Below are 27,092 nucleotides of genomic sequence, written 5' to 3' on the forward strand. Positions count from 1 at the left end.
AAGACTGCCAGGGGTCTATTGGTAATCCCCCTTATGTATGCTGGGAGGCAGTTGAACAGTATTGGGCCCCTGACACTTATTGTGTTGTCTCTTATCGTGCTAGTGACACCCCTGCTTTTCATTGGGGGATGTTACATCGTCTGCCGAGTCTTTTGCTTTCATAGGAAGTAATTTTCGTGTGCAAGTTTGGTACTAGTCCCTCTAGGATTTTCCAGGTGTATATAATCATGTATCTCTCCCGCCTGCATTCCAGGAAGTACAGGTTCAGGAACCTCAAGCGCTCCCAGTAATTGAGGTGTTTTATCTTCGTTATGTGCGCCGTGAAGGTTCTCTACATTTTCTAGGTCAGCAATTTCACCTGCCTTGAAAGGTGCTGTTAGTGTGCAGCAATATTCCAGCCTAGATAGAACATGTGACCTGAAGAGTGTCATCATGGGCTTGGCATCCCTAGTTTTGAAGGTTCTCATTATCCATCCTGTCATTTTTCCAGCAGACGCGATTGATACGATGTTATGGTCCTTGAAGGTGAGATCCTCCGACATGATCACTTCCAGGTCTTTGACGTTACTTTTTCGCTCTACTGTATGGTTGGAATTTGTTTTACACTCTGATGAAGTTTTAATTTCCTCACGTTTACCACATCGAAGTAAATGAAATTTCTCATCGTTGAACTTCATGTTGTTTTCTGCAGCCCATTGAAAGATTTGGTTGATGTCTGCCTGGAGCCTTGCAGTGTCTTCAATGGAAGACACTGTCATGCAGATTCGGGTGTCATCTGCAAAGGAAGACACGGTGCTGTGGATGACATCCTTGTCTATGTCAGTTATGAGGATGAGGAACAAAATGGGGCCGAGTACTGTGCCTTGTGGAACAGAGTTTTTCACCGTAGCCGCCTCAGACTTTACTCTGTTGACTACTACTCTTTGTGTTCTGTTTGTTAGGAAATTATAGATCCATCAACCAACTTTTCCTGTTATTCTTTTGGAACGCATTTTGTGCGCTATTACACCATGGTCACACTTGTCGAAGGCTTTTGCAAAGTCTGTATATATGGTGGCCCGGTGACCTGGTGGCTAAAGCTCCCGCTTCACACACGGAGGGCCCGGGTTCGATTCCCGGAGGGTGGAAACATGTCGACACGTTTCCTTACACCTGTTGTCCTGTTCACCTAGCAGCAAATAGGTACCTGGGTGTTAGTCGACTGGTGTGGGTCGCATCCTGGGGGACAAGATTAAGGACCCCAATGGAAATAAGTTAGACAGTCCTCGATGACGCACTGACTTTCTTGGGTTATCCCGGGGTTAAAAATCCGAACGAAATCTTATCTTATCTTATCTTATCTTATTACATCTGCATTCTTTTTGTCTTCTAGTGCATCTAGGACCTTGTCGTAGTGACCCAATAGCTGGGACAGGCAGGAGCGACTTGCTCTAAACCCATGTTGCCCTGGGTTGTGTAACTGATGGGTATGTAGATGGGTGGCGATCTTGCTTCTTAGGACCCTTTCAAAGATTTTTATGATATAGGATGTTAGTGCTATCGGTCTGTAGTTCTTTGCTATTGCTTTACTGCCTCCTTTGTGGAGTGGGGCTATGTCTGTTGTTTTTAGTAACAGTGGGACAACCCCCGTGTCCATGCTCCCTCTCCATAGGATGTTAAAAGCACGTGATAGGGGTTTCTTGCAGTTCTTGATGAACACGGAGTTCCATGAGTCTGGCCCTGGGACAGAGTGCATGGGCATGTTATTTATCGCCTGTTCGAAGTCATTTGGCGTCAGGATAACATCAGATAGGCTTGTGTTTACCAAATTCTGTGGCTCTCTCATAAAAAAAATAATTTACATCTTTGACTCTCAGTCTGGTTAGCGGCTTGCTAAAAACTGAGTCATGTTGGGACTTGAGTAGCTCACTTATATTCCTTGCTGTCATCTGTGTAGGACCCATCTTGTTTAAGTAGGGGCCCAATACTGGATGTTGTTTTCGACTTTGATTTGGCATAAGAAAAGAAATACTTTGGGTTCCTTTCGATTTCATTTATGGCTTTTAGTTCTTCCCGCGATTCCTGACTCCTATAAGATTCCTTTAGCTTTAGTTCGATGTTTGCTATTTCTCTGACCATGTAAATCACACACTGTAAGCTTTACAGGGAAATAGACATTGTGATTTTATACTGATGGGTGAACTGGGGACAGCAGGTGTCTTATGGAAACACGTCGCTAATGTCTTCCAGTCATACCCGAGATTCGAACTCCGGACCTCAATGAGTGAATTGAGTGCGCTAACGATCGAGCTAAGTTACAATGTAAGACATTTGCAAAAAAAAAAAAATGTGGAATGAACGTGAATAAAACTGACTTATTTACTTAATACCAGCCTGATTTTTTTATTTATTAGTTTTATTTGTTTAAAGGTGTAAATGTAATGCGCAGGCGCAGGACTCAAGTTGCCATTCGTATGATAATTATCGTAATGTACGATAATTATGATACATGTACGATAATTTCAACTACTCAGATATGGAAAACTTGAGGAATTACAACTGGATCAAGGTAGAAAACAAATTCTAACCACACAATAGAGGAGAAACTAATGTGAACTAGTGTCTGGTGTAATGGGGAACCCATATCTTCAGTTTCCTCAGGAAAAATAAGTGTATTTGTGTATACCTGAATAAACTTACTTGGGAGTGATAATGTCAAAGGATCTCACCTTCAAAGACCACAATAATGTATCTATCACATCTGGTAGAAAAATGATAGAATGGATAATGAGAACCTTCAAAAATAGGGACACCAAGCCCATGATACTTCTCTTCAACTCGCTTGTTCTCTCTTGGCAGGAATATTGCTGCACACTAACTGCCCCCTTCAAGGCAGGCGACACTGCAGATCTGGAGAATATACAGAGAACCTTCACAGCGAGTATAAGTACGATAAAGCATCTAAATTACTGGGAACGTTTGAAGTCCCTTGAGCTGTACTCCCTGGAAAGCAGGCGAGAAAAATACATGATAATATCACTTGGAAAATCCTGGAGGGATTAGTACCAAATTTATTCACGAAAATCAATCCCTAAGAAAGCAAAAGACTGGGCAGGAGATGCAACATATCCTGCCACAAGTACACTAAGAGACAATACAATAAGTGTCAGGGGCCCAAGACTGTTCAACTGTCTCCCAGCATACATAAGGCGATTACCAATAGACCCCTGGCTGTCTTCAAGAAGGCTTTGGACAGGCACCTAAAGTCAGTACCTGACCAACCGGGATGTAGTTCGTAAGTCAGTTTGCGTGCGGCCAACAGTAACAGCCTGGTTGATCAGGCCCTGATCCAGCATGAGGCCTGGTCACAGGCCGGGCCGCGGGGACGTTGACCCCCAAAACCCTCTCCAGGTATATGTAAGTTAATTAGCATGCATGTATGTTGGCTATCATATATGTATGCTAATTATCATACATATATACTAATTAAGTATACATGTACGCTAATTAACATACAGGTACACTAATTATCATACATGTGCAATAATTTTCCCACATGTACGATAATTTTGATTGGGGCAATATACGAAAACTTTAACAATTATCGTACATCTTATACGACAATTTCGGGTTTCAGATCCTGAAAAATAAAATATTTTTTTTTTTTTCAATAATTAACATCAAGTTGCATGTCAACAGAGTTAATATTAGTTTATGGAATTGTTAAATTATTGATAATTTCACATAAAATTGCTACTAAATATATCTTTATTAATTTGTTGTACACATGGTCCAAATAATTTATCTTGTCTAGAGTGCAATTATTTTATCAGTAATTTACATGTAGTCTGTATTATGCAATAATCGCGAACGAGCGATAAATAACCACAGGGGAGTTGAATGATAGCTCTAGGCCTTGGGTGTTGTAATCAACACATCATCAGGAGCTTGCAATGTTGCAGAAACGAATGGGAAGTCCATGCAGATTAGTCCAGGGGAAAAATCCCTTGATTGCAACATGAGAGGCCTAGAGCTACAATTCAACTCTATGGTTATATTGCATATAGTTCTCGTTTAATAAATCATTGTTAATCACAAAATTAAGTCACAAGTATGCAATGCATTTAGAGCAGACTGATCCTAATACTTGAAGACTAAATAGAAACTAGTATTTCTTATACAGTTAATTATCATATATACAATTAGACAGGTAGCTAGTGAACAAATGGTACAATTTTGAACTGATTCAATGATCTTCATGGGCCTAGTGGCCCATGCTAGTCAGGTTCAGGTCATACAACCTCAACAGAACACATGACCATAACACAAGGCACAGATCACTCTTTGATGTTCCTCGTGTCCATCTCACACTATGCAAAAACTCAATGCACATAAAAGGCCCTAAAATCTGGAACTCATTACCTGTAAATATAAAAGAAACACTACCTGTTTATAAATTCAAGTCTCTTCTCAAAGATCACTTACTCACCCAAAACCAAATAAATACTGAATAACTGAACCTTATAAATTGTATATCTTAAATATTTCTCACAATTATATCACATAAATGTTAAACCTAAAACCCAATCTAACTTTATTATTTTTTAAATACACTACCTAACAGAATACTCCATTCTACTGAATGTACAACAATGCATACAACCATATGACCTGTCTTTGTAATACTCACTTGTGCTTTATAGTAATCTGTTTACATTAAAGTTTTATCACCGATGTCATCATTGCTTAGTTCATCTTAAGTTAATTTTAAGCCAGCCCGTAATGCTATGCATAGTATAAGTGGCTTTGGCATACTGCTCTTTTCTGTATTTTTTGTACCTCTGTATGTGTGCACAAATTTTTAAATAAATAAATAAATAAATAAATACACTGGCCTAAGCCAGTTAGGTCCAACTTCTGTGGGAGTTGGAGGAAGAACATGGATAGAATTAATGCATATAAGTAAGTTTATTTAGGTACAGGTACATGTAAGTCCAATTACCATACTTCCAATTGAAATACAAGGAACCCAATGGAAATACAAGGACTTCAATGGAAATACAAGGACCTCAATAGAAATCCAAGGACCACAATGGAGATACGAGGAGCTCAATGGAAATACAAGGACTCCAATGGAAATGCAAGACTTCAATGGAAATACAAGGGGTCTAATGGAAATACAAGGACCCCGATGGAAATACAAGGACCCCCAATGGAAATACAAGGACCACAATGGAAATACAAGAACCCCAATGGAAATGCAAGGACCACAATGGAAATACAAGGACCTCAATGGAAATACAAGAGCTCCAATGGAAATACAAGGACCCCAATGGAAATAAAAGGACCTCAATGAAAATACAAGGACCCCAATGGAAATACAAGGACCACAATGGAAATACAAGAACCTCAATGGAAATACAAGGACCTCAATGGAAATACAAGGACCTCAATGGAAATACAAGGACTCCAATGGAAATACAAGGACCACAATGGAAATACAAGGACCTCACTGAAAATACGAGGACCATAATGGAAATACAAGGACCACAATGAAAATACAAGGACTACAATGGAAATACAAGGACCACAATGAAAATACAAGGACCACAATGGAAATACAAGGACCACAATGGAAATACAAGGACCACAATGAAAATACAAGGACCCCAATGGAAATACAAGGACCACAATGGAAATACAAGGACCACAATGAAAATACAAGGACTACAATGGAAATACAAGGATTACAATGGAAATACAAGGACCCCACTGGAAATACAAGGACCACAATGGAAATACATGGACCACAATGGAAATGCAAGGACCACAATGGAAATACAAGGACCCCACTGGAAATACATGGACCACAATGGAAATACAAGGACCTCAATGAAAATACAAGGACCACAATGGAAATACAAGGACCCCAATGGAAATACAAGGACCCCAATGGAAATATAAGGACCTCAGTGGAAATACAAGACCCCAATGGAAATACAAGGACCACAATGGAAATACAAGGACCCAATGGAAATACAAGGACCTCAATGGAAATACATGACCCCAATGGAAATACAAGGACCCCAACGGAAATACAAGGATTCCAATGGAAATAAACCACTTTGATTTTTTGGGGTTACTCTAGATAATTTATTAAGTTTACTCAGGCACAGGTACACATGAAATAATCACATAAATTATCATACATAACAGCATATATACAGATATCCAGGATAACCCACAAAAAAAAGTCAGACAAAGTGACTTATTTCCATTAGGGTCCTTGTCATATCTAATTATTTGCATATATTACCATATATAATAATTTGTGTAACTGGATTTATGTGTGTCTATGCCACAAGAAACTTACTGACAAATTTACACGAAAAACGATTATTTGGTGAGTGGAGTACAATAATTGTGGTTAATAATCCGTGGCAACCCTGGCCAGCCCAGCAAGTTTGAATGTTGAGGCCAACATTGACCGGGTTTTTGAAGCATTATTGTGTTTCCTCTTTTAACAGTTGGCATACAGCTGTCCTACCATCACCATCACCATCTGTAAGTTGTCTAGAAGTGTTGTAAAGGTGATATATGAAGGAATATATGCATTTATTACAGCACGAGGACACCAGTGGACAGAAGTGGCTTCGACTTTTTTGGCCCCTCAGGGAAGGTTCCTTGATGTTGTTGAAGGGCTCTTGATTTAGGGAATTGGATCTGTGCTCCAGTTCCCCGAATTAAGCCTGAATGCCTTCCACACCCCTCCCAGGCGCTGTATAATCCTACGGGTTTAGCGCTTCCCCTTGATTATAATAATAATCGACTTTTTTGGGGAGGTTTTTTTTAGTATTTTTATTGTACACCCTACACACATCCTGCCTTTTTTTTATTATCCTAGGTAATTCACACACATGTTACTATGTATGATAATTTGTGTAACTATTTGTGTGCCTGTACTTAAATAATCTTAGATTATTCATAATTATCGGCTGCTGGACGGGAAAAAATGTGACTAAAAGGCTGAACTTTTCAGTTCTAAGAAATAATTAATATCCAGCGAGCTTCTTTATTCATTGCTGTATGGCCCTTGTGGTTTAGCGCTTTTTTGATTATAATAATAATTCTTTATTCATCCAAGAAGAGGACTGGCCAGAAGACCTTGCTGGAAGTACATTATTATTATTATTATTATTATAATCAAGGGGGAAGCGCTAAACCCGTAGTATTATACAGCGCCTGTTGGGGGGGGGGGATGGAAGGTATTCAGTGTTAATTCAGGGAACTGGAGCACAGATCCTGTTACCTAGATCAAGAGCCCCTCACCAGCGTTGGAAGTAGAGAATTTTGATATCAAGAGGTCGTGTTCTCAGTTGGGAATTAAGTCACTTTGACTTTTTTTTTTTTTGGGGGGGGGGGGGAGGGTTTATCCTAGGTTTAGTTTAATATGTTTATTATGCACACTATACCCATCCTGTGGGAGGTAGTCAAAAGATTACAGAGGTACATAATGGGTCCAGGGACTGGACCCCAAAGTTTTGATAGCTGAGCAAGTTAGAGGTAATGAACTCAATTACAGAGGTAATGAACTCACAATTTACAAAGGTAGTGAACTCTAGGTAGGTCTGGTCACAATCATGACAAGTTACAAAGGTATTTACAGATTACAGAGGTATGTAATGGGTCCAGGGACTGGGCCCCCAAAGTTTTGATAGCTGAACTAGTTACAAAGGTAATGAATCCTGTAAGAATGGTTACTTACGTTTATACATGGCTACAATCATGGACATCCTACGTTGTCTACACATATGCTGATTTGTTTGATAATCTATTTAACTATTTGTATATACCTGAATAAACTTACTATTCCGAAACGTTTCGCCTACACGGTAGGCTTCTTCAGTCGAGTACAAAAGAGTTAGGAGAAGCAATAAAGATGTGGTTTAAAACCACACCTTACTGCTTCTCCTAACTGGTCAGTCCTGAGGGGCTGCAGAAATAAGCATAGTGAGAAAAGGGGGCTGATGTATGGTGCCTCAAATACAACACATTTTTTTTATATCTCTATGCCGTATAAATAATGTAATTTACATATAAGAAAACTGGTAGGGACAAAGCCACCAATATGCAAAGTATTTCAGGCAAACTAATCCTAATGGTAAAATATTTTTTAGGATTTACACATACTGTTAAATATGCATTTAACTACAGTCATATGTATAATAAAGGTAGATAGTGAACAAATGGTACAATTTCAAAAGTATAATTTATTATTTCAAACTGATTCAGTGATCTTCATTTTTGTGGGATGATTGAGGAAGATTGTATTTTGTTTCCTAAACCTTTCAGAATTTAAAGTAAATGTTCGAACCCAATTTGTTAGTTAAATTTTTTTACGGGTTTCGTTTTAAATTTCAAATTTTGTTCATGAATTTGTTACACTTGGCAGGGGTGATTGTGGCTGGTAACATGGATGTGAGTGAAGAAACTGCCAGTCATTGGGAGCTAAGTAAGGAAAATATTCAGCCTTTGAAACAGGGAAGAAAAGCCAGAGTACTCACCATGGCCTTGGATGGAAGTGCTGCACAGAAATTAAATGCTGCTAGGCAGTAAGCAAGATTTTTTTTTTTTGTTTTAATTCTCCCTAATTTGGAAATTCCATAAGGTGTTGCTGTTTATCATGTATACAGTGTTAGTTTCCAACTGGAAAAGTTTGAATAGTATATAATATAAAGAAGGGGTCATTTATAAATCATCATAAAAAGGGGGTTAAAATACTGTATTAGTCTGGCTTTTGTACTAGTCAGTGCTCAGTATATACACTATCTTAAACTTTTGTATTTTTTATTGCAGTATAGTTCTGTTGAGAAATTTATATTTGTAATTAGAGGTATTGTAAATATTGTAGTAATGATTTTAAATAAAACCTTTAAATTTCAGAGCATTTGAAGAGGAAATCCTTACATATTCAGGGGATGACCCTCTTGATGTATGGTATCAGTATGCTCTCTGGACTGAGCAGAATTATCCTAAGGGAGGCAAGGAAGGAAATATAAAGAAAATAATAGAGAAGTGTATGAAGGCAGTTAACTTCGATGCTGAAAGGGCTAACAAATATAAAAATGACCCTCGTATATTGTATCTTTGGATTAAATACGTGAGTTTGTGTAAATGTAATTTATTTTTTCCAAGTGGAACTTGGCCATGGAGCTTTTACCAAGTATTTCTTTTAATTTGATGCTGTAGATTTATGTTAGACTTTGTGGGTATAGTTGTAGTCTATATTCTCCAAGTGGTTTATTATCTTATAACACTGATGATATACATGTGAACTGACGGGATCATGACGGAGATGTTGAAAGCAGGGGGGATAGTGTTGGAGTGGTCGGTGTTTTTGTTTAATAAATGTATGAAAGAGGGGAAGGCACCTAGGGATTGGCAGAGTGCGTGCATAGTTCCTTTATATAAAGGAAAGGGGGACAAAAGATATTGTAAAAATTATAGGGGAATAAGTTTACTGAGTATACCATGTAAAGTGTACAGTAGGGTTATTATTGAAAGAATTAGAGACAAGACAAAGAGTAGGATTTTAGATGAGCAAGGAGGCTTTAGTGGTATGGGATGTGTAGATCAAGTGTTTACATTGAAGCACATGTGTGAATAGTATTTAGATAAAGGTAGGGAAGTTTTCATTGCATTTATGGATTTAGAAAAGGCATATGATAGTGGATAGGGGAACAGTGTGGCAAATGTTGCAAGTGTATGGAATAGGTAGTAAGCTACTTAATGCTGTAAAGAGTTTTTATGAGGATAGTGAGGTTCAGGTTATGGTGTGTAGAAGAGAGGGAGAATACTTCCCGGTAAAAGTAGGTCTTAGACAGGGATGTGTAATGTCACCATGGTTGTTTAATATATTTATAGATGGGGTTGCTGTATAGCCCTTGTGGCTTAGCGCTTCTTTTTGATTATAATAATAATAATAATATAGATGGGGTTGTAAAGGAAGTAAATGCTGGGATGTTGGGGATAGGGGTGGGATTAAATTATGGGAATCAAATACAAAATGGGAGTTGACAGTTTCTTTTTGCTGATGATACTGTGCTTTTGGGAGATTCTAAAGAAAAGTTGCAGAGGTTAGTGGATGAATTTGGGAGTGTATGTAAAGGTAGACAGTTGAAAGTGAACACAGATAAGAGTAAGGTGATGAGGGTATCAAATGATTTAGATAAAGAAAAATTGGATATCACATTGGAGAGGGAGTATGGAAGAAGTGAATGTTTTCAGATATTTGGGAGTTGACTTGTCAGCGGATGGGCTTATGAAAGATGAGGTTAACCATAGAACTGAAGAAGGAAAAAAAGGCGAGTGGTGTGTTGAGGTATCTGTGGAGACAAAAAACATTATCCATGGAGGCAAAGAAGGGAATGTACGAAAGCATAGTGGTACCAACACACTTGTATGGATGTGAAGCTTGGGTTGTAAGTGCTGCGGCGAGGAGGCAGCTGGAGTCAGTGGAGATGTCGTGTGGCAGTGTGTGGTGTAAATATTATGCAGAGAATTCGGGTTGTGGAAATTAAGAGGAAATTAAAAGTATTAGTCAGAGGGCTGAAGAGGGGTTGTTGAGGTGGTTTGGTCATTTAGAAAGAATGGAACCAAGTAGAATGACTTGGAGAGTGTATAAATCTGTAGGTGAAGGAAGGCAGGGTAGGGATTGTCCTCGAAAAGGTTGGAGGGAGGGGGTAAAGGAAGTTTTGTGGGCGAGGGACTTGGACTTCCAGTAATCATGCATGAGCGTGTTATATAGGAGTAATGGAGACAAATGGTTTTTGGGACCTGATGAGCTGTTGGAGTATGAGCAGGGTAATATTTTGCGAAGGGATTCAGGGAAACCAGTTAGCCGGACTGGAGTCCTGGAAATGGGAAGTACGTATAATGCTTGCTCTTTAAAGGAGGGGTTTGGGATATTGACAGTTTGGAGGGACTTCTAAACTCTCGTATCTGAGTGCCTCTGTAAAGACGTTGGTTATGTATGAGTGATGGTGAAAGTATTGAATGATGATGAAAATATTTTTTCTTTCTGAGTTTTTCTTTCCTTTTAGATCACCCTGCCGTCTCCCACCGAAGCAGGGTGACTCACAAAAGCAAAGAAGCACTTTCACAATCATTCAACACTTTCACCATCATTCACACAAAACCACTGTCTTTGCAGAGGTGCCCAGACATAACAGTTTAGATGTTACTGCAAACAGCCAATATCCCGAACCCCTCCTTTAAAGCGCAGGCATTGTACTTCCCACCTTCTATCTAACAAGCTCACACACGCTTGCTGGAAGTCCAAGCCCCACGCCTACAAAACCTTTACCCCTTCCTTCTAACCTTTTTGAGGATGACCCCTACCCTGACACTTCCCCTACAGATTTATATACTCTCCAGGTCATTCTACTTCGTTCCATTCTCTCTAAATGACCAAACCATCTCAACCCCTCTTCAGCCCTATGACTAATGCTTTTAGTAACTCCACACCTCCTAATTTCCACACTACAAATTCTCTGCATATTATTTACACCACACATTGCCCTTAAACATGACATCACTGCCTTCAGCTGCCTCCTCACTGCAGCATTTACAACCCATGCTTCACACCCATATAAGAGTGTTGGTACCACTATGCTCTCGTACATTCCCTGCTTTTTAGAGGGAAGGAGGGGAAAAGGCTCACCCTTCATTGGTAGGAGACAGCTGGTGTGGTAACAAGAAAAAAAAAATTGTAATGATGCATAAACTTAAGACATGTATGAACAGAGTGGGGGGGACATTTTCCAAAATGAATAAGCATTATTTAATAATTTGTTGAGCTTAGTGTCACAGTTGCTTTACTGGCAATCTTGAGCCTAAGTAAAACAACAAAACAGTGTTTGCTTAGTACGATGGTTTGCCACATTGATAACCGAGCTTTTTGTTGGTACGTTTTTGACAAGCTTTATTTCACAGGCTGGTCTGTTGCCAAATCCCATTGAAGTTTATCAAAGTTTAGAGGCCAAAAAAATATGTGTGGTCCTTGCTGATTTCTACATAAACTGGGCCTGGGAGATGGAAAAAATAGGGAACTTCAAACGAGCTGATTCTATCTTTCGTAAGGGCATTGAACTTTGTGCAAAGCCAGTCCATGTTCTTGAAGAAGCACACATGTAAGTTTCTGAATTAGATTTTTTACTGGCACATTTTCTATTCTTGATGACTTATGTTATAAGCCTTAACACTTAGAATTGTCTAAACCAACATTGCTCCCAGTGTTCTAATTAACGTCTAAATATATAAGCTGTACGGCATGCTCTTTCAATCAAATGATTTTAATCTCGGATATTACCCTGTTTCATTTTTTATTTTGAGTATTATCACATAGAAGGGTTTTAAAATATTAAATTCTTAAGTATTTATGTATGGTCAAATAAAGTATGTACTGTACCCTACTTGCTTATCACTTGACCAGAAGGATCAGTAATCCAGATGATGCTTGGTCCCAAGCATTCTGGAATATTGATGTTCTGCTGTTGTTAAAATACAGTAACTGGAAGGAAAAGCCATGAATTGAAGAACTATAGTTAAGAGGATGAATGAATTTAATTTAATGTATGATTGGATGAGGGAAGGTTACAGGAAGAGTAGATGTGAAGATAAGGAATTTAATCAAACAGATTTCACTATAGTGTAAATTTACCATTGTGTACAGGACTCGTTGGTGCACACACAGGTTCACACCCAAGATTATGATTTAGGAATGCCAATGTACAAACAAACATTTATGTTCATGTGATTATATATACACAAATCTAATATAATAAAAATATGCAGTAAAATTTGAAAGAAGAGGTTAGTGAAGAGGTGATAATTAACAGGTTTAAACTGAAATTAGCTCCTTCTATACTTTGTCTATTTTGCAGTCCATTTATCTTGTCAAATTATTTTTCTTTTTAGCTTGCCCAGCAATTCTTTGCATTTTATTCAAGTGAGTGTGAGTCAGAGCTGCATGTTATGTCATTTTCCAATTTGCCTATGTTGTTTTATGCTCTGTAAATTTAGCATTTTTCAGTTTCACTTGTCTGTTATACTTCCTCTTAATCTCTGTTTATGTATTTACTCTTCCCTTAGATATCTCATACACTTTACATCCTGGATTTATGTACCCTCCTGGTCATCTTATCTTACAATAGCCTTTCAAATAAGCAAACCATCTTGGCCCTTTTACCACTTTTCTAGTAAATGTTTCATATTGCCACACCATTATTGTTAAGAAAGTTGTAAATATATATTTTTTTTATTAGGAAATTTCAAATGAGAGTTGCAAGGTCTGCCATAGATGGAAGATCAGTGGACCAAGAATCGAGTGCAGAACCACATCGAACAGCCTTCAACTCTCTCAAACCCCAGGGTCGTAGTAATCGTGTTCCCTATGAACGTGTGGGATCATCTGTTATTGGACCTGCAGGACGTGTTCTCCAAGATCGACCAAGCAGTAATGCTGGAGGCCCTGTATTTTCAATATTCCAAGTAAGCAGTAGGCCATTGATTTTTTATCTAAATTTACATAGATACATTTTATATAGTATGTACAGTATATCATTTCCACGAGTGTTACTTTATTAACAGATGAATACCTCTATTTCCTTCTGTTATAACAACTACTGTTTTATCACTTTAGGTACTTCACATATAATATAATACTCATATTACAGTAGATCCCTTGAGCAACATGGGGTTGACATTCCTGGAAATTGGTGATCTGTACAGATTAGTGTTAAAAAAAGGGGGAGGGGGAGACCAAGGGTTATATTCCTTGGATTCCAGAAAAAGAATTCTGTGATGCATCTCTGCTCTGTTTTACCCAGCAATTTTTTATATGGCTTATGGTAGGTCTTCATAGCTTGCTTCAAAATCCTCTTCGCAGCAAAGCTTCTAGATGTGTCAGTCCACTTTAGTGTAAAAGTCTGCAAGTTTATCTTTCCTCTTCCATTTTTAGTTCCCTTTCTTCTGTCACATTTGCCCTATTTAACTGTTCTGTGATTTTATCCCTTTCTTCACTGCTAATTGCTGCACTTTCTCTCCAAAGGTAATTGAGCTTTTCCTCAAACTCTTCTCTGTTGGATCTTTGGGCCCACTTAAAGCACAGTCTGCATAATGAATTTCCATAAACCTTCAATTTTCTGTTGCATTGACCCCCAAGTTCAAAGTATTACACTTTCTAATGTAACGTTAAGTTCTTGACAACATTGTATGCCCTCATAACTGTCTCATCAGTATTAAACACTCAAGTGGTAGCATTGCAATTATTGGAAGGGAAAATTTCCCACCCTGCACCCTCTCAGGGTTTCTTGTGCCACTCTTGATCCTATCAGATTATGGCATGTGCATTGAATTTCTTGACTCGAATAAAATTGTACTTGTGTAGTTACTATTTATCAGTTGTTTTGCTGAACTTTCATTTTCAGGGATTGTGTATTCTAAGAGTTTATTGTAATATGGTAATAGTTACATGATAATCATATTTTTCTCTCTTCTTAAAGGCAGTGGAGTAAAAAAGATTTATTTTTACTTTTATATTAAAATACTACATAATGCATCAGTGAAGAACCTAATAGTCCATATACTTTTAGAATGAACTGAAATTGAATGCTGAGACAAGGGAGACCAGAGACTAGTGTCAAGGAGGGAGACATCTTACAGAATTGGACACACAATCTTCACATTGATTAAATAACTAGTTTTATTTTGTTAATATATTATCATTTGAGGATTCTTTAGGTTCCCCTGGTCATGTTAAATTTCATTAATATATCATTTGTAGGACCCTAATGCATCTGCTGGCCATCCACATCATTCTGAAGATGGAGACGGCAGCTCTGTTCCTGTTGGAGCCAGTGTTAACCAAGAAAATCTTAAAAATCCAGGAAAGTGGACTAAGTCTAGGGTCAGTCAAAAAGCCAGTAATATTGTACCTGTGGAAGATCTTGGTAAATATCAAAAACCTGCATTTTCTGGTAAGATTAATTTTGTTAATTGTAATGCAAGTTTTTGTGATTTAATTATTGAAAATACAGAATTTTATATGCTGCACATATTTGCAAGAAATTTTTTATTCAGTATTATACTTTTTCCCTCTTTTTTTTTATTTTTCAGTACATGAGGATGAAAATGCATCTCAACCTTTAACTACTCCAGCAAAACTTCCTTCAACAAGTAATGTTTTATCGGCAATCAAAGACCAGTTTAAAGATTGGCATGTTCCAATGTTTATTCCAGAACCATTTGACCCTAAAGTTCAACCGCAATATTGTAAACATAAGGTAAGGTGGAAATTATCTGAATATCAATACGAGGCATTTACATAGATAAGTCACAGATTTTGATGTTATAATTCAGTTGGTGGAGTCTCCTCTTATCCCCTCTCTTCTGTTTTGTTGGGGCATGGGCCAGTGTGGTGAGTAGGTGGAATCTGATGATGGGAAAAAGGTGAGTGGTGCACTGAGGAGTCTGTGGAGACAAAGAACTTTGTCCATGGAAGCAAAGAGGGGAATGTATGAGAGTAGTATAGGTATACTAATGCTCTTATATGGGTGTGAAGCATGTTGCAACAAGAAGGCTGGAGGCAGTGGAGATGTCATGTCTGAGGGCAGTGTGTGGTGTGAATATAATGCAGAGAATTTGTAGTTTGGAAATTAGGAGGAGGTGCAGAGTTACCAAAATTATCCAGAAGGCTGAGGAGGGGTTGTTGAAGTGGTTCGGACATGTAGAGAGGTTGGAACAAAATAGAAGGACTTTGAGAATGTACAAGTGTAGTGGAGGGAAGGTAGGGTAGGGGTCAGCCTAGGAAAGGTTGGAGGGAGGGGGTAAAGGAGGTTTTGTGTGAGAGGGGCTTTAACTTCCAGCAAGCATGTATGAGCATGTTAGATAGAAGTGAATGGAGGAAAATGCTTTTTAGGACTTGATGTGCTGTTGGAGTGTGAGTAAGGTAATAATTATGAAGGGATTCAGGGAAACCAGCAGGCCGGACTCGAGTCCTGGAGACGGGAAGTACAGTGTCTGCACTCTGAAGGAGGGGTGTTAATGTTGCAGTTTTATAACTAGTGTAAGCGTGCCTCTGGCAAGACAGTGATGGAGTGAATGATGGTATAAATTTTTTTTTTTTTTGGGCCACCCTGCCTTGTGGGACATGGCTGATGTGTTAATAAAAAAAAAATATTCTGTAAGTTTTCCATCAAATTTTGTATTTTTGATGTCATTACTTAGAGAAAAACTTACTTCCATTTCAGATTTTTTTTTTTTTTTTTTTTATCTTGACATTGTCAGCAGTTTTAATTTTGGGGGTCCTGACAGTGAAAGGCTTAATGGAGTAATACATTTATGGAATTTATAGCTACCACTGTTCTTCAATAGTGAAATAATGTTAAGTAGAGTAAATATAAGCTCCTCTATAACTAATTAGTGAAGTGAATTACTGTACATAATCTGGTTTGAGACTTGTTTGTCATAGTATTTACACAAATTGGAATGCAGAGATAGTGCTCAAGTACTGCATTTAAAAGGTAGCACTTACTATAACATTTTATTTGACTTGTCCTATCACAATCCTAATAAAAATTGTATACTTCTGTTTTCATAGATATATGGTGGTGTTGAAGAAGTATGTTTTGAGGAGTTGAGAGCGGCACAATACTTCAAAGAGGAGAGGGAGAAACAGAAACAAAAGCAAAAGGACGGTAAGGGGTATTTTATGATTTCCGAAGCATTTAATGTTGTCTTCGATAGCTGTTTGAATTGGGATGTTTGTGCACTCCTGATATGACCACTGTTATGTGATGGTGAATGTAATTTATTTTGGCCATCCTATCCTGGTAAGAAACAGTTGTAGTTAAAATGGAAATTTCTCACTTCATGGGCAATCAAATACAAAGTTTCACTTACTGTGTACATGCTGTTGTTGGGATATATCACTAATAAGCCTGCTTGAAAATATAACTAGGCATTATCTTTTTTTTTTTCCTGGTCACTACAGGATACGTACTGTGGCTTGACACCAATCAGTTATTGATTTTGTAAGTAATGGGGTGGTGAGTAATGCGAGAAAATTTTAATATTGTTTAATTTTTATATTATTAGATTGATTTATCCATTTGTACAAGTTTTTTATTCTTAACCCTTTCAGTGTCAAAACCTCTGATCCTTAACCCCTTGACTGTCGCAACCCCAAATCCTGAGGCATCTCCTGGTGTATCAAAATCCCCCCCTCCCCCCCCCTCCCCCCCAAAAAAAAATTCTTGTGAAATGATAATCTTTTCCCGATTGTAATGACACTAAAAGAACAAAATTTGATGGAAAACTGACGGAATTATGCTCTCGTGAAGTTAGCGACCGCAGCAATATTTGGGAATCGGCGATTTTGCCTACTTTGAGCCCTATTTTCGGCTAATTCCATTGTTCCAGTTGACCAGACCCATAGCTATTTTTTAGAACTCCATTTTTTTCTATCGATTGAGTACAAGAAACTGCCCATTCACCAATTTCAACTACCCAATAACGTGGTCAAAAATTTGCAATTTGGCCAATTTCAAGAAAATTAAAAAAAAATGACAATTTCAAAATAGGGTCCAGAATGAACAATGCAGACATTCCTGGCTCTAAAATAACATTTTCTTTGTTCATCAGTCATGTCTCCAGGCCCCTCTGATATTACTCTTGCTTTCTATTTTGAATTTTTATTCAAACAGAAAATAGAAGATTTACTTTTATGCAGACTACTGCAATATTGTAATAATTGTATAAATGATGTCAACCCATTCATGACTGCATATTAGAATGGCTACTTGGATATTTATTGGACAATGACATCACTTGTTTACTTTTGAACATCGGCAGAAATCAAACATTTTCCCTACTTTGAGCTCCATTTCTAGGTTCTTTTCATAGGAAAACCAATCAAAATTACCTCTATTTCTATAATATTTTTTCAATTCTATCAAATGAGACCAAGAAAACGAGAATACAACCATAAATACTATACGAAAAGAGACCACAAAGTCGGTGTCTTAATTAAAAAAAAAAAGTCAGGTTTTTTCTCATGCACTGTGTGCTGCAGGATTTTTTTTATATGGTGCACACTGACCACACAGACCCATTCTCTCACATGTGGGCCTACCAACTTTCTCCTGCTTGATTTGAAGCCGCTAGAATTTTGAGTATATATACGTCAAAACTGGCTAGTAAGACGCGTGCAGCCAGTAGTAACAGCTTGGTTGATCAGGCTCTGATCCACCATGAGGCCTGGTCACAGACTGGGCTGCAGGGGCGTTGACCTCCAGAACTCTTTCCAGGTAAATGCCTACCGTCCGACTTATAACCTGCTCGACATACGACCATTCGACTTACGACCGTGTCTTGTATGCCAAATTTCTTGGAAATAAACAACTGTTTGTGTTGTACAAAGTGTTTATCCTAAACCTTACAGTATAAAATACAGTACTAACAGCATAAAAAGTAAAGTAAAAAATGAAATACCAAAATAAAACCATAAAATGAAGCCATTACAAAAATGTGATGTTGATATTCAGTAGTAAGGTTCAACTTGCCTCCATTTCGATTTACGACCGATTGGTCGGAACCGAACTCGGTCGTAAGTCAGATGATACCTGTGCGACCAAATCAGTCAAAGGGTTAACACTGTTGGAAAAATTTGAAAAAAAAAAAATAAATTTCTCATGAAATGATAGTCTTTTCCCGATGGTGTTGACCCCAAAAGTACGAAATTTGGTGGAAAACTCACTAAATTACGCTCTCGTGAAGTTAGCGATATTTACACATCGGCGATTTCGCCCACTTTGAACCCTATTTTCAGCCAATTCCATTGTTCCAACCGACTAAAATCATGGCTATATCGCTAGAACTCCATTTCTTCTATCGATTGAGTACAAGGAACCGCCCATTTACCGATTTCAGCTACCCAATAAATTTGTCAGAAATTGGCAGTTTGGCCAGTTTCACAAATTTCAAAAGATGCCAATTTCAAAATAGGGTCAAGAATAAACAAGGCAGACATTCCTGGCACTAAAATAACATTTTCTCTGTTCATTAGTCACGTCTCCAGGCCCCTCTTATATTACTCTTGCTTTCCATCTTTAATTTTTATTCTCTCAAAAAAATATTTACTGTTATGCAGACTACTGCATTATTATAATTGTATAAATAATGTCAACTCACTTGTGAATGCGTATTAGACTAGCCAGTTGGACACATATTGGACAGTGATGTCATTTGTTTACTCTTGAACATCCAAATGCACAAAAGAATAGACATCTTTAGTCTATTCTTTTGTGTATTTGGTGGGCAGAGAACTTTAGTCCTGGAGGTGGGAAGTACAGTGCCTGCACTCTAAAGGTGGGGGTTTGGTATATTTGCTGTAAACATCTAAACTGTTATATCTGTGTGCCTCTTGCAAGACAGTGATAGTGAAGGCGTTTCTTTTTCGGGTCACCCTGCCTTGGTGGGAGACAGCCACCATGTTAAAAAAAATACAATTGAACCAGCAAGTGGGTTGTCAAGTGTGCTGATAAAGCATCTGCTGCATTAGATAATTTTCCCATTTGTTTTACATTTAATTCAGTTACAGTCGTTACATAATTTAATTTGATGTTTCAGATGAATTAAAGATGATAAAAGAGACGCTAAACAAGCAAGAAGAAATTATTCAGCAGTTGCTGCAAGATCGTGAAATGTTACGTAAACAGCAGCAAGAACAGGTCTGTGTATATTGTACTTGCCTATTTGTGGTTCCAGGGGTTGGTTGCTAGACCCTAGCCCTGCCTCTTGATTTGCCAGATTCACTCCCTCAGTCTCATGGGCTGTGTTGTACCTACTCTTAAAACTATGTATGGAGCCTGCCTCCGCCATCTCTTCATTGATATTCCACTTCCTGATCAGTCCCAGACTGAAGAAATACTTCCTGAAATCCCTGTGGCTCATCTGTGTCATTAACTTCCAGCAGTGTCCCCAAGTTTCCATTTCTTGCTTTTCAAACAGCCTGTCCCTGTCTACCCTACCAGTACTCTAGAGCATTTTGTATGTCGTTATGTCTTTCCTGATTCTTCTGTCCTCCAGTGTCATTAGATTAAATTTTGTTAGCCTCCCCTTGCAGCTTGTGCTCCTTAGCTCAGGAACAGACTATTTTTTTGCACTTTATCCAGTTGTTTAACAAGCTTTTTTATACGTGGGTTGCTCCATACCCCAAGACTGGCCTGATGTATGTTGTACAAAAGGCCTGGAATGACTGCTTGTTGAAATTCTTGAGGGCTACTCTTAGAATTGCCAGATGAACATTTTGTGCAGAGATGATTTGGCTGATGTTAGCATCTGGTGATATACCAGGCACTGCTCACCCGTAGATCTTTCTTTTTGAGTGAGGTCTGCAGTTTCTGTTCCCAGAGTCTATCCCATTTTAGTCTCTTTGCTCCTTCCTTAATATCTGTGACTTTACATTTACAGTAGGGCCCCACTTTACGGCGTTTCACTTTACGGCGTTTCGCTAATACGGTCATTTCAAATTATGATCAAAACTCGCTATACGGCTCCCCCCACCTGACTTTCTAATATGGTCACCGCGCCCCACCTGGTTTGTTTACATTCTCTGTGAGATCTGTAAGCACTAAGTCTCTCCATTATGTCTGGAAACTCCAAAATTTTAAGTGTTTTTAAAAGTTTTCATATTTTATATATACTCTGATAATTATACTTATGTATACCTGTACTTAAATAAACTTACATACTGTGCTGGCATGCAGGTACACATTAAAATCAGTAAGTGTCTTATGCCTCCAGACGTCATATTAGTAATGATGATAATAATCACCGAGTCTCATTTAAATGTCGTATATTACATTAATATACACATTTTCATTAATCGATCTATGATATTTTTTCAAAATTATATAATAAACACGATGCATAACATATAAATATGATAAATACACCCCACAGTAGAATAAATAAACAAACATAAATATGAGATGTGGTAGCAGACGACTTACACAAGTGACGCCATATTAGAAATAATAATAATAATAATAATACTCACCGAGTCTCGTTAAATGTCGTACATTACGTTAATATACACATTTTCATTAATCCATCCATGATATTTTTTTCAAAATTATATAATAAACATCATACATAACATATACAGATGATAAATACACCCCACAATAGAATAAATAAACATAAATATGAGATGTAGTAGCCAGATAACTTGTATAAGTGATGCCAAGAATAACATTTTCTCAAATCTAACATAAGAGAAAATGTGTTACTGGAGGTAACTGTAGAAAATTATTTCTTTCGTATGTATGTAAGTTTATTCAGGTATACACAAATACAGTTACATAGATTATCATACATAACAGCATATGTGTAGAGAACCTAGGATAACCCAAAAAAGTCAGTGACTTATTTCCATTGCCTTCACTCAGAGCGTCATTTCTTCTCAAAATGATGTTACATGAGAATGGGAGTGTTCTTCTTTATTTATTCTACCGTATCAATGTAGAGACAACCTGTACACAATGTAACTTGTACACAAACCAGACGTGTACACTTTGTTTACAAAACTTACCTTCACCTGGTTTGTTTACATAACTCTGCGCCTGTCCTGTCTCATGCACTCATTCTCTCTCTCTCTCATTTATTCGTCTTATCTCATTTACTTACTCCTGACCCTACATTAAGACTACAAATATTTTAAGGTAAGTAATGAGTGAACTGTATATACATTTTATCGCTCTGGGATGCTTAAATATCATAGAATGTGTGTGGGTGGGTTGGCCTGGTATGGTAGCCCGGCTGTCTACCATACATACCACACTTGATTTTTTACAATAAATACTACTCATTTCACCCTAGATTAAGACTATAAATATTTTAAGGTAAGTAATGAGTAAACTGTATATGCATTTTATCGCTCTGGGATGCTTAAATGTAATAAAATATTATGTGTAGGTGGGGTGGCCTGGTATGGTAGCCCGGGTGACTACCATACATACCACACTTGATTTCTTACAATAAATACTACTCATTTCACCCTAGATTAAGACTATAAATATTTTAAGGTAAGTAATGAGTGCACTATGTGTGTATTGCACTTTTTTATTGTTTTTTGATGCCTAGTTCTATTGCTAACTTAATATATGTTAGTGTAAACTTGTTATCTAGTATTTGTATGCATTTATAAGTGGAAAAAAGGGTGTTCCACTTTACGGCGATTTCCGCTTTACGGCGGTAGCCTGGAACCTAACCTGCCGTATAAGTGGGGCCCTACTGTACTGGGGTTGAATTTAAGCAATCACTAATCTGACCTATCTTGCAATTTGTCCACATCCATTTGGCACATTTCCTTGTCCCTTTTTTTTTTTTTTTTTTTTTTTACCCATCAGTTTATCATCAGCAAACAGGGGTATATCTTAATCACATCTTGAATGTCATTCACAAAAATAAAACAACACTGATCTTAATATCAATCCTTGCAGTGCCCTGCTGGTTACTCTTCTCCATGCTGACTTCTCTTCCCTGACACTTCTTCCTTTTGTCATATTCTGTGATCTACTGTTCCCTGTTATTTCCTCTTATTCCTCAAGTTTTTGGCCTGCCTTGTTAGGGCACAATATAAAATGCCTTCTTGCAGTCTAAGAAAATGCGATCCAGCCATTCCTCTCTCCTGTCGTACATTTGGTACCATGGCGAGATTTACCATCTCTAAATTTATGCTAGTTTTTGTTTATGAAACCTTCTTTCCAACTGTTCTATCATTTTTCCTCTGATACTTTCCCTGATTACCTGCCAAGGCATGTCATGGTTGTGGTTTCTGAAAATCTGCCTGCTGTCTAGTTGGTGGTGATTTGACAGTAAAAAAAAAATCCATAATGGCTGAGGAGCAGAAGATTCCAAAATTCTAAAACCACCAAATTTTTAATTGTGGTAAACTCTTCTACGATCCCAGATGATTGAGGGGGCCCATCATATGAATTGGAAATTGTGGTTACTCGTTATTCTGGTTAATTGAAGACTGGATAAAAGAACTTTTATCAATTTGCATTAGTGGATGTAATTTTAGTAAGATTTTATTCTGATTGACCATGGATGTTGTGAATAGCCTACAGCCTAATTTTGAGAAATTTTTATGGAATGATTTTTTCATAGGTGAGACAAGTGCCACAGATAGTGGTGAGCTTTCCACATGACTCCCATCCTAAGAAGGTAAAGTGTAATGTTAAGGTAAGTTATTTTACCCAATAAATGCGGTTAACTGGTATTTTGTAAACACAAGTGATTTAACTCTACAGAACTGTCTTACTTATTCGCATTTCTTATTTGTAGTTGGGTCTCCTTTTCATCTTACCAGATATTAAGGGCATATCTAATACTTTAGGATTTTCATAACTTATAGGTAACTTAAATAACAAAAAGGCACAATACTGTGACTGAAACAATATACAAATAACCCACACATAGGAGAGAGGAGCTTAGTGACATTTTGGTCCACCTTGGACCATTTACAAAGTCACACTGACAAAAAGGAGAGAATGAGGGTGTATATATAGGCCAGCAGACAAGGATGGGACAAGAGAGGTAGTAGGAAAGGAAAAAAGTAGTGGTAGAGGTAGTAGTAGTCAGTCAAAGACTAAGAAAGAGGAGCACTGCAAGGGAGCTAGAGGCCCACACGGGGTAGGAACAAGAACACAGGGGGGAGAAAAATAATAGTAATGGACCAAATACCCAAGGCAGAAGCAAGAAAACCCAAAGGAGAAAGAGGACAGGGGAAGAGGGAGAAGAGGGAAAAAGCATCAGGTTAAGTCATGGGTGTTCTGAAGTTTGGAGCATTTTACAATGTAATGGGAAAGGAAGGAATCTACAGAGACAAAGCCAGGATTAAGATTCATATAAGGAAAATTGTGTATAAGGGAGGATTCACCAGATGGCGACTGTGAAAGTTAGACGCAGGGTATACAGTTTTAGCAGAAGACCAGTCAGTATGATGACTGTGATCTCTGACATGTCGGCTGGCCTATATATACTCCCTCCTTCCCTCCCTTTTGTTAGTGTGACTCTGTAAATGGTCCAAGTCAGACCAAAACATTGTAAGCTTCTCGCTCTTGTGTGCGGGTTATTAGTGTATTATGGGTAACTTCTTTGTATTTCTTGAGTGTAGGTTTGCCTTTGGTATTTCCTTCATATGAATGCCTTGGTGAATTGCTGTTGATGTGAAGAACTAGAGCCAGTTTAGATGCTCATTTTCCTCAGAGTGAACTTGTATCATGTATTTCTCTCTTCTCCTACCTTTCTTGGAAATTAAATTGTGATGGGTTGTGCAATAATACGTACGGCATTTGACTTTGAATTAAGTAACACACAAGTAATGGTGAAGGTGTTTTCTTTCACTCTTCCTGCTTTGTTGGAAAGTAGCTGCTGTTCTTAAAAATAACAAAAAGCAGGAGGAGTTATGAAACATTTCATTGTATGATTGATTTCATAAATATATCGTATTAATCTTTTATTTCCACAGAATACGAACCACAGTATTTACCAAGACAGTTGGGTTGCCATTAACAAATCGGTGAATGCATCAGTTAATGCCTCACATGTGAGTACTTACCATATCTTAATTTTTGCAGCTTTTTATGCATTCTTCATTTCTTTTTTTTTTTTTTTTTTTTTTATTAGCCTTAGATGCATGACAGTACAGTAGTATTATTGAAATAGAAATACTGTCTTGGTAATCAGTAATTGTACTGAAGGTACCAGAGTTCTTTTGTAAGAGGAATAAAATACTTTCTCAGTGCTATGCACTCCTCATATTGCTAGTTTCTCCTGTGATTGATGAGAAATTCTTTTGGTGTCATTACCATCAGGAAAAGATTCTCTATCATTTCATAAGATTTTTTTTTTTTCTCTCGACACCAGGAGACGCCTCAGGATTTGGGGTTGCGACAGTCAATGGGTTAATTGCTTTGAGACACTTATGGCTTACAAGGCAATGATTCTAACCTGCTTCTCCACAAAGATGAATGTATGAAATTGAAGTATAGTGTAAAAAGCTGAAGCTTTTGTTAATTTTACTAGTAGTTAAAAAAGCAGTGTAATGGCAGAAAACTAGACTTAGAGAGGGAAGAATTGTGTGGATAATAAAGTAACTGAATTGAAGCATACAGATGAGAACCCTACATTACAAACTTCAGATTGCAGTCATACAATGGTACTATACCTCTCTGCATGGTTGCTGTGTACCAATTTCCTACCTGTGTAGTATGCAGAGGAAACTTGGTTGGTTCCTATGTCATGAATAGGTATTGTAATCAGTGTTTGTATATTTTTGCTGTGATGAGTTTCAGAATTATTTTGGAAGGGACTGGTATATAACAGATAGTGAACTGTGGTGCTAGTTACGTGGAATTCAATCTGTATTCTGGCAGACTTCATTCATTTCATTGGATCTCAGTTTTTGGGTCACACCATTGCACTGTTTATTCCTTTATGGTGTATTGGCTCAGACTAGTACTTCTCTGATGGCATTTCAGCCAGGTCCACCCCAGGCATGAGTGTATAGGTTTCATGTACATTTATATTTTTAAACAGTTGCTGCCTGGTTACCCATTTTATTGGATTATGCTACAAAATTTTCATCAAATGCTATTTTCTTGTAATATTTATGTTACGATGTTTTGTGCTATGTTCAGTACAGTATTTCTGTATCTGCAAAAGGTTATATATTATTTTTACACTTTTTTGAGCTTCGTTAACATAAATTTAAATTTATCTTTCATAGCTCCTGGATGAGAGTAAAAGTGCTTTACTTCAACCAGCCACAGCTAGCATTAATGGGAAGGAGTCATGTATTGCACAGGATTTGTCTCCCCAGGCACTCAGTAAGTAGTAGCAAGTTAGCTTTAAAAATTTTTTGGTAATTCACAGTTGTGAGTGTAATGCTTGTGTAAATGTAAAAGAAAAAAGTGTAATACTGAAAAAGAGTTGATTCAGAGTTAACCATTTATGAAGGGTTTTTACAAAGAGTGGTTAAGTATAGTATACAAATAGGAAAGGAAGTTTGTAAGACTGAAAGAGAAATTAAAGAACTCTTGGGAGTTACAATAGAGGTGTTGTCCTACATAGGCAAAAATAGTAATTCCCATCAGTATCATTAGTATCTAATTTTCCACTTTATAGTTGAGTCATCTCTGAGACAGAAAACAAAATACACTGAACACTATTTAGATAATTTTTCCACTCCTGAAATCCTGGTGTGTAGCCAGACATTCTTTCTGATTGATACCTGATCATCAGACTATTACTGACTTCATCCCATAGACACAGAAGGTATTTAAGAAAGAATATACCTTCTTATAGGTAATGTAATGAGGAAACTAGCTTGGGCATAAACCCTTGGCAGGGTGACCCAAATGATTTGGATAAAGAAAAATTGGTTATCACATTGGAGAGAGGGAGTATGGAAGAAGTGAATGCTTTCAGATATTTGGGAGTTGTTGTGTCAGCAGATGGGTTTATGAAGGATGAGGTTATCTATAGAATTGATGAAGGAAAAAAGGTGAGTGATGCATTGAGGTATATGTCCAGACAAAAAGCGTTATCTATAGAGGCAAAGGGAATGTACGAAAGTGTAGTGGTACCAACTCTCTTATATGGGTGTGAAGATTGGGTTGTAAATGCTGCAGCGAGGAGGTGCTTGGAGGCATTGCAGATGTCCTATCTAAGGGCAATATGTGGTGTAAATATTATGCAGAAAATTCAGTGTGTGGAATTTAGAAGGTGTGGAGTTAAAAGTATTAGTCAGAGGGCTGAAGAGGGGTTGTTGAGGTGGTTTGGTCATTTAGAGAGAATGGATCAAAGTAGAATGACATGGAGAGTGTATAAATCTGTAGGGGAAGGAAGGCGGGGTAGGGGTCGTCCTCGAAAAGGTTGGAAGGAGGGGGTTAACATAAGAACATAAGAAAGGAGGAACACTGCAGGAGGCCTGTTGGCCCATACTAGGCAGGTCCTTTACAATTCATCCCACTAACAAAACA

The 27,092-nt window shown here is 37.7% G+C and overlaps 1 protein-coding gene across 4 annotated transcripts in view; it reads left to right on the plus strand.

Moving 5' to 3' along the window:
• The first annotated feature begins 6,414 nt into the window (after positions 1-6,414).
• LOC128700239 (mitotic checkpoint serine/threonine-protein kinase BUB1) overlaps positions 6,415-27,092 on the plus strand; it is a 100,973-nt gene continuing 80,295 nt past the window's right edge. For 2 of the 4 annotated variants that reach the window (XM_070100725.1, XM_070100728.1), the window contains exons 1-12: positions 6,415-6,543; positions 8,432-8,591; positions 8,923-9,139; positions 11,974-12,170; positions 13,305-13,530; positions 14,825-15,017; positions 15,157-15,323; positions 16,640-16,736; positions 19,669-19,769; positions 23,215-23,289; positions 24,578-24,655; positions 25,838-25,937. In XM_070100725.1, coding sequence (XP_069956826.1) covers positions 8,452-8,591; positions 8,923-9,139; positions 11,974-12,170; positions 13,305-13,530; positions 14,825-15,017; positions 15,157-15,323; positions 16,640-16,736; positions 19,669-19,769; positions 23,215-23,289; positions 24,578-24,655; positions 25,838-25,937 — 1,591 coding nt within the window. In that variant the 5' untranslated portion in view covers positions 6,415-6,543; positions 8,432-8,451. The remainder of the gene's footprint in view (positions 6,544-8,431; positions 8,592-8,922; positions 9,140-11,973; positions 12,171-13,304; positions 13,531-14,824; positions 15,018-15,156; positions 15,324-16,639; positions 16,737-19,668; positions 19,770-23,214; positions 23,290-24,577; positions 24,656-25,837; positions 25,938-27,092) is intronic. The other 2 variants (XM_070100726.1, XM_070100727.1) reach the window with 2 other exon arrangements.

The sequence above is a fragment of the Cherax quadricarinatus genome, chromosome 74 (genome assembly GCF_038502225.1).
Source record: "Cherax quadricarinatus isolate ZL_2023a chromosome 74, ASM3850222v1, whole genome shotgun sequence".
NCBI lineage: Eukaryota > Metazoa > Arthropoda > Malacostraca > Decapoda > Parastacidae > Cherax > Cherax quadricarinatus.